The sequence below is a fragment of the Podarcis gaigeae genome (assembly GCF_964106915.1).
Source record: "Podarcis gaigeae genome assembly, chromosome: 6".
Taxonomy (NCBI): Eukaryota; Metazoa; Chordata; class Lepidosauria; order Squamata; family Lacertidae; genus Podarcis; species Podarcis gaigeae.
In genome coordinates this window covers 81,756,705-81,769,518 of record NC_139682.1, presented here as the reverse complement: position 1 = coordinate 81,769,518, position 12,814 = coordinate 81,756,705, and the positions used below count along the sequence as shown (strand labels likewise).

The following is a 12,814-nucleotide window of genomic DNA, read 5'->3' as shown; positions in this document are numbered from 1 at the left end:
CTTTAGCCACCTCATGAGAAGAGAAGACTCCCTGGAAAGGACCCTGATGTTGGGAAAGGTGGAGGGCACAAGGAGAAGGAGACAACAGAGGACGAGATGGTTGGACAGTGTTCTCGAAGCTACCAGCATGAGTTTGACCAAACTGCAGGAGGCAGTGGAAGACAAGAGTGCCTGGCGTCCTTTGGTCCATGGGTCACAAAGAGTCGGACATGACTAAACAACAACAACATGAGCAACGAGTCCCCAGGAAAGCATGAACCAAGGGTTATTGGACAGCTCCAAGCAGGTATCACTAGATAAAGTGTGCACCCTGTAGTATCTGCACTATGATCAGTTCCACACAAGTGGAACCAGCCCACTTATCAATTCCCAACTCTCACCCTACCGCCAAATGGCCCACACAGACTAGTCCTTAGCACAAAGAGAAGATTATTAATATAGCATCATAATGTGCATTACACTTTAGAAAGCAACAGGGAAAACAGTGAAGGCAGAAGGCAGAGGAACAAGGAATAAATGTGAGAAATGAATATTGTATTCTATTTACAGCAGCCCACAGAGAGGAACTGGAGCAATTCTATAGCCACGTGCGCACATGTTCCTTTAGGAAAGGGGCAGAAAGGCATCATATTTGCCAGTGACACATTTGTGTTGTTATCATTCTCCAAATAAATCAGTGTTGGCCAAAGCACAGCAAAAGAGTTGTCTGCCTCTCGAGGGACCACTAGGTTATGCAATCCTTCTTCATTAAATATTTCCTATCAGTGAGGTCTGACAGTTTCTATGGCAATGTAACCAAAAATTTCCCCAAGAGCAATAATGTTTCTATGAAAATATGTACACACTAGTCATCCACATAAGTGCTAATGTCACAGCAAAAAACAAAAAGTGATTTACTTAATTGGCACAGTCTTTTGCAATTCAGATCTGTGAACTCTCTTTCATTCTCCATTTAAGCTAAAATGCCAACTGAATATTTTCAATTTCTGCTTAAGATAATGAACCATTGTAGCTATTTCAAGCATAGGAAGTCAGACGCTTCCATAAATACTAACCAAAGTATTTCAAGGAGAAAATATTTAATTTTCTTCTGATTCCCTAGGGATACTCTAGTCTAGTTTATCCATGGCAGCTCCACAAAAGGTTCACAATCCATGCTTCCCAAATTCTGATTCCATCTCTCAACAGCAGCAGATACAAAAACTTTCTGCATGAAAGGGGAGGCTTATGCAGGAGCGATGGGCACACATGAAAAGCTCCTGCACAATTCATGTGTGCCATCACCCTTGAAAGTACCGATCACTTGTTGATGGGGAAAAGTTGGTGTCTGTCTTGGCTCTTCTCCTTGGACTTGAAACTGGACTCGTAACCACATCTGGAAGTTTGAAAACCTTATTGAGCAAAGCACTAAAAGGTGAAGGTAAAGGACCCCTGGACAGTTAAGTCTAGTCAAAGGCGACTATGGGGTTGCGGCACTCATCTTGCTTGTCCACAGACAGCTTTCCAGGTCATGTGGCCAGCATGACTAAACCATTTCTGGCGCAACGGAACACTGTGACAGAAGTCAGAGTGCACAGAAATGCCGTTTACCTTCCCGTCACAGTGGTACCTATTTATCTACTTCCACGGGCATGCTTTTGAACTGCTAGATTGGCAGGAGCTGGGACAGAGCAACAGGAGCTCACCCCATCATGGGGATTACCGAACTGCCAACCTTCTGATCGGCAAGCCCAAGAGGCTCAGTGGTTTAGACCACAGTGCCACCCATGCTATAGTGTCCCAACATAGGGCGACAGGCTACAAGTAGGTGACGCATGGTGGAGTACAACAAGACAATGCTAGGCATAGCCAAGATGTTGATGCAACACTAGGAATGTGCCCCCCCTTCTTTGGAAGAGCAGGACAGGGACATCCATTTGCATGGTTCATGTCCTGAGCTCAGGACTAGGCAAACAAACAACTCTTCCTCTGCAGAGGCCGCTTCTGTGATGCAGGTTTGCAGCAGGGCTGATGCTGCCATGACCTTGGAGACAGATGGCTCAATGCTAGACCTTTACCCAGATGCCTCACCAGGAAGGGAGGCCACCCTGTTGACAGGGGGAGAAGCCAGATGCAACTCCACATTGGGAGACATCAGGCTTCGGATATCCTGTGCTCATCTCACACCCTGCTAAGCCCCACCCTGGGATCCAAGTCTCTTCCTCCCAGTCTGCTGGGACACTCTTCTGGGTCAAACTATTCCTGGGATCCTAGTTTCTCATTCCCCAGACCCTACCTGTGACCATCAGACCTTGGGTCATCCTCCTGCAGACCCAGAAGCCAATCAGGGCTGGCAAGAGTGTCAACCAATCAAGAGGGAGTGGAAAGTTAGCACCTGAAAGCTAAACTATCAGATAGGACTTGGTTAGAGCCTGGATAGGATTTATAGGGCTAAGAAATAGCTTGGCTAGGGATTAGCTTGGGTGGTTAGGGAGTTGCTAGGCAGGGCAATTCAGTTTATTTCCCTGAAGGGAAATAAAAGATCCTGGAAGGGGCTGTAAGTGCTTTACTGGCCTACTAGAACAAATAGCCATTCTAGGAGGAATTAGTTTAATCAGAAATAAGGTTTGAAGCAGACATTTTAATTAAGATTCTTAGTTTCTTCTGTAAAGTGTTTTTCTTCTCTTTTTTGGAGTTGTATGCTCCGATTATTATTATTTTATTAAGAATATTACAGTGATTTAAAGTAAAAGAGAAAATACATAAAGAATTTAAAAGGTAGAGGAAAACAAAAGTAACCACGTGACAATAAAAGTTAACTAAGGTTACAGAACTGTATAAAATATATGTAAATGGATGAACTTATTTTTCCCTCAAGTATACGTTGATTCATGGGTCACCATGGTTTCAAAAAATACGTTCCAACATCATTAAATGTGTCCATACATAACCTTTGTCTGAAAGTGATCTGTTCATGGGTTGCAAGAGTTGTCGTCTCATCTATCCATTGATCAAAAGATCCCATATTTTTGTCCTTTCAGTATGTCAATATCAATCATTTGTAAAGTGATTCTGACTGAAACAAGATGTTGTGCCTTAGCAGAGTAACCATTAAACTTTAACCCTGATCAATTATGATTAAATAGAATTCCAGTTATGTTCGCAAACATGCCCCATCCTTATTTTGATCCTCTGTTTCAGGAATGGATATCACATATTTCCCTTTCATATTATTAAGGATCCTTACTGCTGAATATTAGCAGACACTACTGCATAGAGGGGATGTGGGTGGTGCTGTGGGTTAAACCACAGAGCCTAGGGCTTGCCAATCAGAAGGTCGGCAGTTTGAACCCCTGCGACAGGGTAAGCTCCCGTTGCTCGGTCCCAGCTCCTGCCAACCTAGCAGTTTGAAAGCACGTCAAAGTGCAAAGATAAATAGGTACCGCTCCAGCGGGAAGGTAAATGGCGTTTCTGTGTGCTGCTCTGGTTTGCCAGAAAGCGGCTTAGTCATACTGGCCACATGACCCAGAAGCTGTACGCCGGCTCCCTTGGTCAGTAAAGCAAGATGAGCGCCGCAACCCCAGAGTTGTCTGCGACTGAACCTAACAGTCAGGGATCCCTTTACTGCATAGAGAGAAATACAGACCTCTGAAGTGATATTGACAGGGAGTGTCTAAGCTTTAAAGCATCCAGTGGGAACCCTTTTTTTCCCAGCGAAAGCCATATTCCCTTGGGGGAATCGGTCAGGGACTGCATATCAGCCGTAGGCAAAGCCAGAACCAATGATAACATTCTTTTAGATTAACTAATCCAGAATTAAGACCACTTTGCTTCAGTGGTAAACATCAGATTAGAATTGCCAATTCCAGGCAGATCTACTTGGAAGGAAATTCCATTTGGACTGATGGTTTTGCAGATAAGCATACCTTTTTCTCTACCCAAATATATCTGCTGTTCTTGAAAGCCAGTGACAGGAATTCCTTTCATCACAGAGACAAACATAGCAGAACCCTACCTATTTGTTCTTGGCTTGAGAAAAGACTTCTATTCTCCCAGGCAAACAATAAGGATGGCAAGGGGAGCAAAAAGGAATCAATTTCTTTGTAGCAAATAAAATGTTGCCCCCTTCCACTTGTTCTGAAGCCGTATAGAAATGTGTTTTGTTGTGAGGGAGAGGGCTAGTGAACCCATGCTAAAACACAAAGAAAAAGAAAGGGGGGAATGGACAGGAAGAAATGAACTTTGGTGGGATGGACTCTTCAGAAGGGAACTGCATAAATTGAGGCTCGAGTTGCATGTGGCCTCTGGGTCACAATTTACCTACCTATGCACTGCACCAGCAAAAAAGATGGCAGTATTACATTCTCATCCAAAGAAATAACCTTACTAATTTTTACTCCAATCTATACACCTCCCGCAACCCATCTGAGCAGGAAATAAAAAATTTCCTAGCAGGACTGACCATGCCAACCTTAAGTGCAGAGGAGCAAGAATTTGTGGACAGTCCTATCACCCCAGAGGAAATAGAGATGGTCCTCAAAAACCTGAAACCACACAAAGCTCCATGCCTTTTGGCTTTACAGCAAGCAATTCTACAAGAAATTCAAAGAAATCCTTATACCGTACATGACCCACATTATTATAGGGGCCTCCATCCCGAAAACTTGGACCTCCTCCAAAACAGTCTCTACCCCAAGCCTCTGAAAGATAGCCTCAAAATAGAATCATACCGTCCAATCTCACTGATAAATAAAGACTACAAGATATCTGCATCAATCTTGGCTAACTGACTAAAAAGCTTCCTACACAAATTAATAGCCCCAGACCAGGCTGGCTTTGTCCCTGGTTGCAACATAACAGACTCCATTAGGAAGTTGCAGAATCTGGTTGAACACAGAAAACAACCAAACTCCCACTGACAATTATGTCCCTGGACAGTCTCAAAGCCTTTGATTGTTTGGAATGGAAATACTGTACCTAATAGAGGTACAGTGGTACCTCGGGTTACATACGCTTCAGGTTACAGACTCTGCTAAGCCAGAAATAGTACCTCAGGTTAAGAACTTTGCTTCAGGATGAGAACAGAAATTGTGCTCCGGTGGCGCTGTGGCAGCAGGAGGCCCCATTAGCTAAAGTGGTGCTTCAGGTTAAGAACAGTTTCAGGTTAAGAACGGACCTCCGGAACAAATTAAATACTTAACCCAAGGTACCACTGTATTAACCAACATGAAATTTGGCCCCAACCTGTGGTTTAACTAGCCATCAAGGGGAATAGCACAAGCACCCATTCTCTCATCGCTGAAACAGAGCAGCAGTAAGCACACAGATGTTTGCTGCATAGTATTGCTCAATGAGGCCAGCACTTCCCCACCTTTGGTCCTTCGATTCTGTTAAACTACAAGTCCCATCATACCTGACCATTGGACCATGCTGGCTGCGGTCAATGGGAGTTGCAGTTCAACAACAACTGGCAAGCCAAGGTCGGGAAAAGCTGGATTCAGCAATACAGTGTGGCCAAGTACTGATTCACATATACATATTCATTGATTGATTATGGGAGCACAAAAGCATCCATTTGCACATGCATGGATGGAGCATTCATATCAGCTCACATCGTAAATACTTTTTTGTGTGATGTCTGCTTATACATTCTGATGCAAATGATATGGCGATGAGTAACCTAGTGGTGGAAATGCATGTGGAAACCAGGTGCAGGAACAAGTTCATATGTGGTTATAAAAACTTCACAATAGCACAGGAGTGATATGCACCTATCAAACATGAACCACCCATTTAACATCACTGAAAATCAATGTTTCCATGAAACAAACTAAGGCTACAATCCTAACCCTACTTACTTGAGAGTTAAGCCCCATTGGATTGAAGAGGACTTACTTCTGAATCAACATGATTACGATTGCAGCCTTATTTCTGAAAAGAATATTTCAAAGCAGGTGTGGTAGCAGCCAAGTATTGTCTCTGGAAGCCTCAGTAGGCTTCAAGATGCAGAGTTGCGTGGATTTATTTCTGGAGAAGGATTATAGAGCAGCAGTAGACTAGGGCTGGATCTAGACATATAAAAAAAAACGTTTCAGGAAAACACATTCTAAACTTCCTAAAGGGAAATCATGTTGGCCAAAGATGGGACTCAACAGCGCCATCTGGTGTCACAGTGTTATAACGCATCTAAAATACTTTTTCTTTACCCATGTAGCGGAGTCCTAGATGTTTAGGAAAATGAGGTTCAGGTTCATAACTGGCATCTCCTGTTAGAAGAATCAAAAAGCAAAATATATTAAAGGCCTCTGCCAATCAGAGTTTACAATACTGGAGTGGATGGGCAAATAGCCTGATCTGGTACAAAGCAGTTTCCAGTGTTCTTAAGTTCAGGGCAAGGCGTTCTACAGAAAACTCATTAGGATGCACAAACAGGTGCAAACATGGCACTGTCACAGCTATTTATAAGGATTGGTTTCCTCATCTGCCTTGTTTTTCTTTTTCATAAGCATATGAAATTGCTGGATGAAAACTCATCACATTACATCTTAATTACCTGAACTTGCAATTTGACCAACAGATGTGCCCCAAGCGGACATACCACAGTGGCCCCCATTTCAGCTCAACAATTACAGTAGTCTAAATCTCTGCTCTCAGATATTGGCTAGGCAATTTTAGCAAATTAAATGCTACGTGCTTCTGTACAATAGTGCACCAACGCCTGTGATCTTCAGAAAGTGTCCTTTACTGAAGCATCTTGTCTTGAGAAGAAGTGCTGCTTGATAAATCTAGCATGGAGTGTACAAGAATCCACGGATGTCACTTTCACTCTACAACTTAAACAAAACACTATGAACACCTATAAAGACTCCTTAAAATCAGCAGTGGTTCCTTTCTTTAACTTTCATTTGCCAACAATCAGTTTTAATGATGCAGCCAGAACCATATGTGCACTTTTTACAACAAAAGTGGTTTGCCGACCATAAAAATGGTAGGCGTGAGAGAGCCATGTTGGCCTCCCTTAGAAAGAGCTCTTCTGTTTAATGGCAAACAATTTGCTTTTATCTCTTCAATACTCCTGTTCCCTCACTTACGAGTCAAGAGACATAGCTGCTCCTGATTCATGTCTTTTCTGTCCCTCTTCCTCATAATATCTAACTTAAAACATTGTATGACGCAGCGGCATCACCAGGGATCCACAAATTTTGTCTCGCCTGGGTAGCCAACTCAAAATGTCTTTTTTTTTTTCCAGAAACACAAGGAAGAGCAGGAACAATTCCTTGTTCCCCTCTGCAGCTCAGAGCTCAGAGTTGCAAAAAAAAAAAAGGATCTCTATAGTATCAGTTGTTTTACAACAACCAACATATTTGGGATGGTCTTAAATCATTCACATTCCCACCAGCAGTCAGAGGTTAAGGAACTGCAATACCTGACAAACTTGGCCAAGTGGCACAGGCAACTCTACAATTTCAGGATTCTATGCTGAGATTCCTGCATTGCAGGGGGCTGGACCAGATTTCTAACTTCTAGATTCCACTTACCATATACAGAGTGGTCTCTCTCTCTCTTTTTAATATAGCTATACAATTGGACTTTAAAACTGCCTCTCAAGCTGCAAACCTATTCCCACATACCTGGGAGTAAGTCTCATTGTACATAATGGGACTTCCATCCAAGGAGATATTTTATAGGATCATACAGATAGTAACACAATTTGCCTACAGTTTGCCTTCTGGTTTGCTTTAATTCTGATGCCTATTTTCTCCCTTTTATTATTTTATTCCATTTTACATAAAATATAAATGAAAAGGTAAAATTGGTGGGTGGGAATCAGAGAGATCTGCTGCACAAGTTTTTGGGACAGCATCTTGGTTGTCCATCTCGCTTGGTTAGGAATATTCTCTGATTGTACACAGCTGCAATAGTGCTGGATTTCATGTATCAGACAGGTCAGGGGTGGGATTGTGCCATGACTCTCTGCCATATTCCACTCAAGCAAAAAGGTATCCATGCAGGTTTCAAGGAACACTGGCAAGATTGTTCGCAATCAGCATCCACCAAGACATTTTTCCCCCATTCTGAATTTCAGTTATCACTGTAAAAAGATAGGATATCTAATTAACACTTGAGACAAGGTAGCTCAGCCCCATCAGGGAAAGTAGGCAAGAAGAATCCATTCTTAAAATATGGGTCCTGGAGAAAGATATTCTTTTGATCAATACCATTTCTTTTTTAAGACCCTAAGGAGAAATTTGAAAGGGACTCGGCACACCTGAGTGCTGCAGGACTGCTGGAGCAAAACAGGTGTGGACTTTAGCACCCACTTGGCAGAAGACCACTGACGCCCCATATAAGAGCAGGATGTGCTTTAAGAGACAGAAGCTTGTAAAATGGACTTTTTGTTTTTAGAAATTTCTCACAACCTGGCCAGAAGAGCACCCACCAACCTGAGGTTGGGATTCACCATCAGCGCAATGTGGAACAAATACACCATGTTTTTAGAAGTGCATCGCAATCTGAGCTGACAAGCATCAATCACCGTGTCATATATGGAAGCAATGCATTTATTATTAGGCATCTCTCCCAATATAAGGGGCACGTGATACAGAAGGAGCAATGCTCAAGACGGGCACTGGGCTTCAGATGGCACAAGCTGATGGAGAGAAAGGGAGAGGGAGAAGGGGGGAAATTACTGCTAGTAGTTTCATCCTTTCCTCAAAAGGGAAAGCCAGCCTGGGTAAACACTTCAGGGATCTCACACACATCAGAGGCAGATAATCTCCTGCGTGAACTGGGAATTATTGATGGGCATGTGTGTATCCTCAGACATAAGGTAAAGGTACAGACATATATCATGAAGGGTGGTAGGAAATGTAGCGTCCACAGATAAGGAAGAAGATTAGTGTGGGATAACAGCGCTATCACACTGCCGGGTTGTGTGTGTGTGTAGACATACACACAGACACACAACAGCAGTAGGCTAGACTTTACACGGGTCTGCAAGACGGGCACAAATGCGTGTGCGCGCACGGAAGAGTAACAGGTACAAAGGGCTGGCGCCGGCTCAAGTGACACTGAAATGCCGTAGGCAACTTCGAGGAGCTGATAAACATCAGGGCGCCGCCGCCAGCCTAAGGAAATAAACCCCCTCAGCAAGAACACGCGAGCCGTTATGCATATGCACGGGAAACGTGCGGGTGCAGCTGCGGGCACGCATGCAAGCCCTCGCACGTACGGACCGACGGAGTTGCAAGAGGAACGCTGCATCCCAGCATCATTGCATCTCTAGGCGATGCGTGCTGCAAACAAAGGGCAAAAGTCATCAGAGGCACCTTCCTCGTCTCGAGGAACATCCCCTCGGAGCAGCCTCCCTTCCACCTCCCCCCCAACTCACCTGTCGTCGTTCTGCCATCCCTGATCGCCCAGCAACAAATCCCGGAACCTGTACCTCGGAGGAAGCGGGGGGACCTCGCTCTCCAGATCCACCATCCTGCCTTTAGGAGAGAGGGAAATAAACCCTCCAGGCTGCAAGGTACCACCAGCAGAAGCAGCCAGCAAGCAGACAAGACGGCGGCAGCAGCGACGCGTTTGGAGCCGAGAGCGGAGAGGAGGCGCCGCCGGCGCTGCGGGGCTCTATCTTTTCCCCACAGGTGAGGCTGTAACTCCCCTCCACCTGCTGCGCGAGAGACCCTCCCCCTCCTCCAGCTCCCCCGCCCGGGCGTCTGAAATCGCAACAGGAGGCAAAGTAGGAGGGGGAGAAGCGCGCGCGCGCGCTCCTGCCTGCGTCTCAGCCAACCGGGCAGCGCCTTCCGAGGCACGCGCAGCTCCTTCCAGCCGACAACAAAAGGCTCGCCTTGCTCGCTCCTATCCTCTGCCAGCACATCCCCAGCCAGCCATGCAAATGCCGTTTGGAGATGCCGCTGAGAGCGCAGCCAATCGGCGACCGCCCGGGTGGGGAAGCGGAGGTCGGTGACGTCGGCGGGAACCTCGGCTCGTCCACCAATAACGAGCCTCGCTTCATTAGCCGAAGGAGGGCAGAGGGGGGTTTCCTCGCGCAGGCCAGAACAAAGTGGCTGGGGGAGAAGCAGCCGGTTAGCGGGTCTGGAAGATGCGCTCAGAATAAACCTGCATCCAGTTCCATTAAGTTCTTTGAGATTATTCCCAAATTAATGAGTTTGCGCGCGGAGGGGGGTCTCTCCTCTCAAACTGGATTTGCTCATAGGATCGTAGAACTGTAGAGTTGGAAGGAATATCTGGGGTTAGCCCAACCACCAGCAATGCAGGAATCTCAATATTCATGGAAGGTGGCCATCCAACCTCTGCTTTAAAATCTCCAAGGGACGAAAGTCCCCCACCTCCCGAGGGAATCCGCTTCAACAGCTCCTCCTGTCAGGAAGTTCTTCCTGATGTTTAGTCAGAATCTCCTTTCTGCTGTGCCTTGAACAGCAGCTTCCTCGGCAGAAATGTGTGCATTTCTTTGCCTCTGTCACAAATGGTTCTTCTGGAAAAGGAGTTGCTGCTGAGAGCCATACAGTCAATTTGAAATTCAAGTCAAAACTCAACTTCTTATACAGGGGTCGGCATACTTTTCCAGCAGGGGGCCGGTAAAAACACGCTGATTCCCGGACAGTCCACGGGCCGGATTTAGAAGGCAATTTGGCCAGATCCGGCCCCCGGGCCTTAGTTTGCCTACCCATGTTCTTATACGTTTACATGTTTCTACATACAACTCAACAATCCTTAAATAAGAACTGTTTAATTTCCCTAATGCAAAATTCCAGTATATAGGAAACAAATGCCACTGGGGTAGGGGAGGAAATCATTGTGCCTTGTGTCAGTTTCTGCAATAAAGCATTTTTTACTTTATCTGTTTACACAGTACCCAATGTTCTAAATAAGGATTGTCTGGTTGTCAAGAACTGTTGCTGTTTTCCCTTAAGGTGCAAAGGCAATTTAACAACAGGGGTTAATGCAGCAAATTAAACAACAACAACAACAGCAACCCTAACCTTTGTTATTTGATTTTATGTGTGAAACTTGAGTCTAATAACTTGGACATTCTGCATAATATAGAAATCTGCATTCATTCTGTCACATTTTCAACATCTGAAAATATTAGTTCAATAAATCCTGTTCGTTCTTTCAGCAGTCATACACTATATAAACAATTTCTAAAACTGGGTCTCTTTCAGAGAAGTGCTTATTTAGCTCTTATGTTATCTGCCAAGTCCTTACCACAGTAGCTGGAAGAGAACAGTAGTTGTTCTCTCCCCAAATCACCTTGTAGAATTCCCATTGTTATCTTAAAATATCTTACCGTTTGATAAACACGAGACTATATTGTTACAGGCCACCGCAATCTCTGCCTAGATGCTGGGAGTCTTGGCACTTAATCAGGGTTTGTGTTTCCTTCAGAAAATTAAGGCACTACAGAGGATATAATGTCTTTATGAAAGAAGTCTTTACTCAACTCCCCCTTCCATTTACATCACCCCCACCCCAACCCTGCCAATCTCCCTTAAGCCACCTGCAAAAGACACATTTCCCTTTGGTAACATCAGACCCCCGTAACCCTGGCAACCTCCTGATTCTTCCTTCTGTCTCTGCCCATTAAGTATTTGCCTTGTCAATCACCCTTAATGGTCGGGTGCTCTCCTCTCTTTGTCTCTTAATGGCACCTCTGTGAGACGATTTCCTGAACAGGAAACTGGAATATCCTGTATTTTTACAGTGTGCCTGGCATCTTCCCTTACTATTCCAAATATTAGCTAAATTATAACATTTACTGATTTAAGAATTTAGGGGGATCTGCTCCCCCCAAGAAACCTCATAGCAATATGTTTTTACACACGTAGGAGCCAACTCCTAGGGGCCGAGTTCCCTTCAGTTCCCTTCAGTCCCCAAATAAAATATTTGAAGTGGGCTGCCCCCCCAGTTGATGGGCTTTTCTATTCAAATAGTATGCGTGCACTGCATCATGTGATCGATTATGCGGGGTGGGGCTCATCTGGGTCTCCCCATATATTGTATTTCAAGTTGGCAGTGCTGGTTACAAGCCACCCCAATCTCCACAATTGGTGTCAGATTCCAGGGGTCCAGGATCTGTGTATTCTTTGGAGATGAGACACATCAGAGACTCTGGTGTCTTTATGATATATGGTTTATTTAAGTCAAGTCCCCGTGACGGAGTGAGCTCCCATTGCTCAGTCCCTGCTCCTGCCAACCTAGCAGTTCGAAAGCACGTCAAAATGCAAGTAGATAAATAGCTACCACTCTGGCGGGAAGGTAAACGGCGCTTCTGTGCGCTGCTTTGGTTCGCCAGAAGTGGCTTAGTCCTGCTGGCCACATGACCCAGAAGCTGTACGCTGGCTCCCTCGGCCAATAAAGCAAGATGAGTGCCGCAACCCCAGAATCATCCGCGACTGGACCCAATGGTCAGGGGTACCTTGTGGAATGCTCTGTCACAAGAGACTAGGGCCCTGCAGGACTTGACATCTTTCCGCAGGGCCTGCAAGACAGAGCTGTTCCACCAGGCCTTTGGTCAGGGCACAGCCTGACTCCCTCCTTTGGCAATCTTCACAGAATTCCAGCCCAATGGTTGCCATCAATTTGATTTGAATTAATTTTATATGTAATGATTTTAGAATGTTGTATTATTTTATTGTTGTTAGCCGCCCTGAGCCCGGCTTCGGCTGGGGAGGGCGGGATATAAATTATTATTATTATTATTATTATTATTATTATTATTATTACCTTTACAATGTGTGTCTAGATGAAGAGAATTTAAAGCATTCATACTCCAAGAGGGCCTCTTGTATATCCCACAGGTGCAGCAGAC

General features: G+C 44.9%; 1 protein-coding gene across 7 annotated transcripts in view; it reads right to left on the bottom strand.

Moving 5' to 3' along the window:
• The window catches only part of KCNT2 (potassium sodium-activated channel subfamily T member 2), a 222,263-nt gene extending 212,345 nt beyond the window's left edge, over window positions 1-9,918 (bottom strand). For 4 of the 7 annotated variants that reach the window (XM_083745330.1, XM_083745333.1, XM_083745332.1 and 1 more), the window contains exon 1: window positions 9,371-9,918. In XM_083745330.1, the coding sequence (XP_083601456.1) occupies window positions 9,371-9,465 (95 nt within the window). In that variant the 5' untranslated portion in view covers window positions 9,466-9,918. The remainder of the gene's footprint in view (window positions 1-9,370) is intronic. The other 3 variants (XM_083745329.1, XM_083745331.1, XM_083745334.1) reach the window with 1 other exon arrangement.
• Between the last annotated feature and the right edge of the window lie 2,896 nt (window positions 9,919-12,814).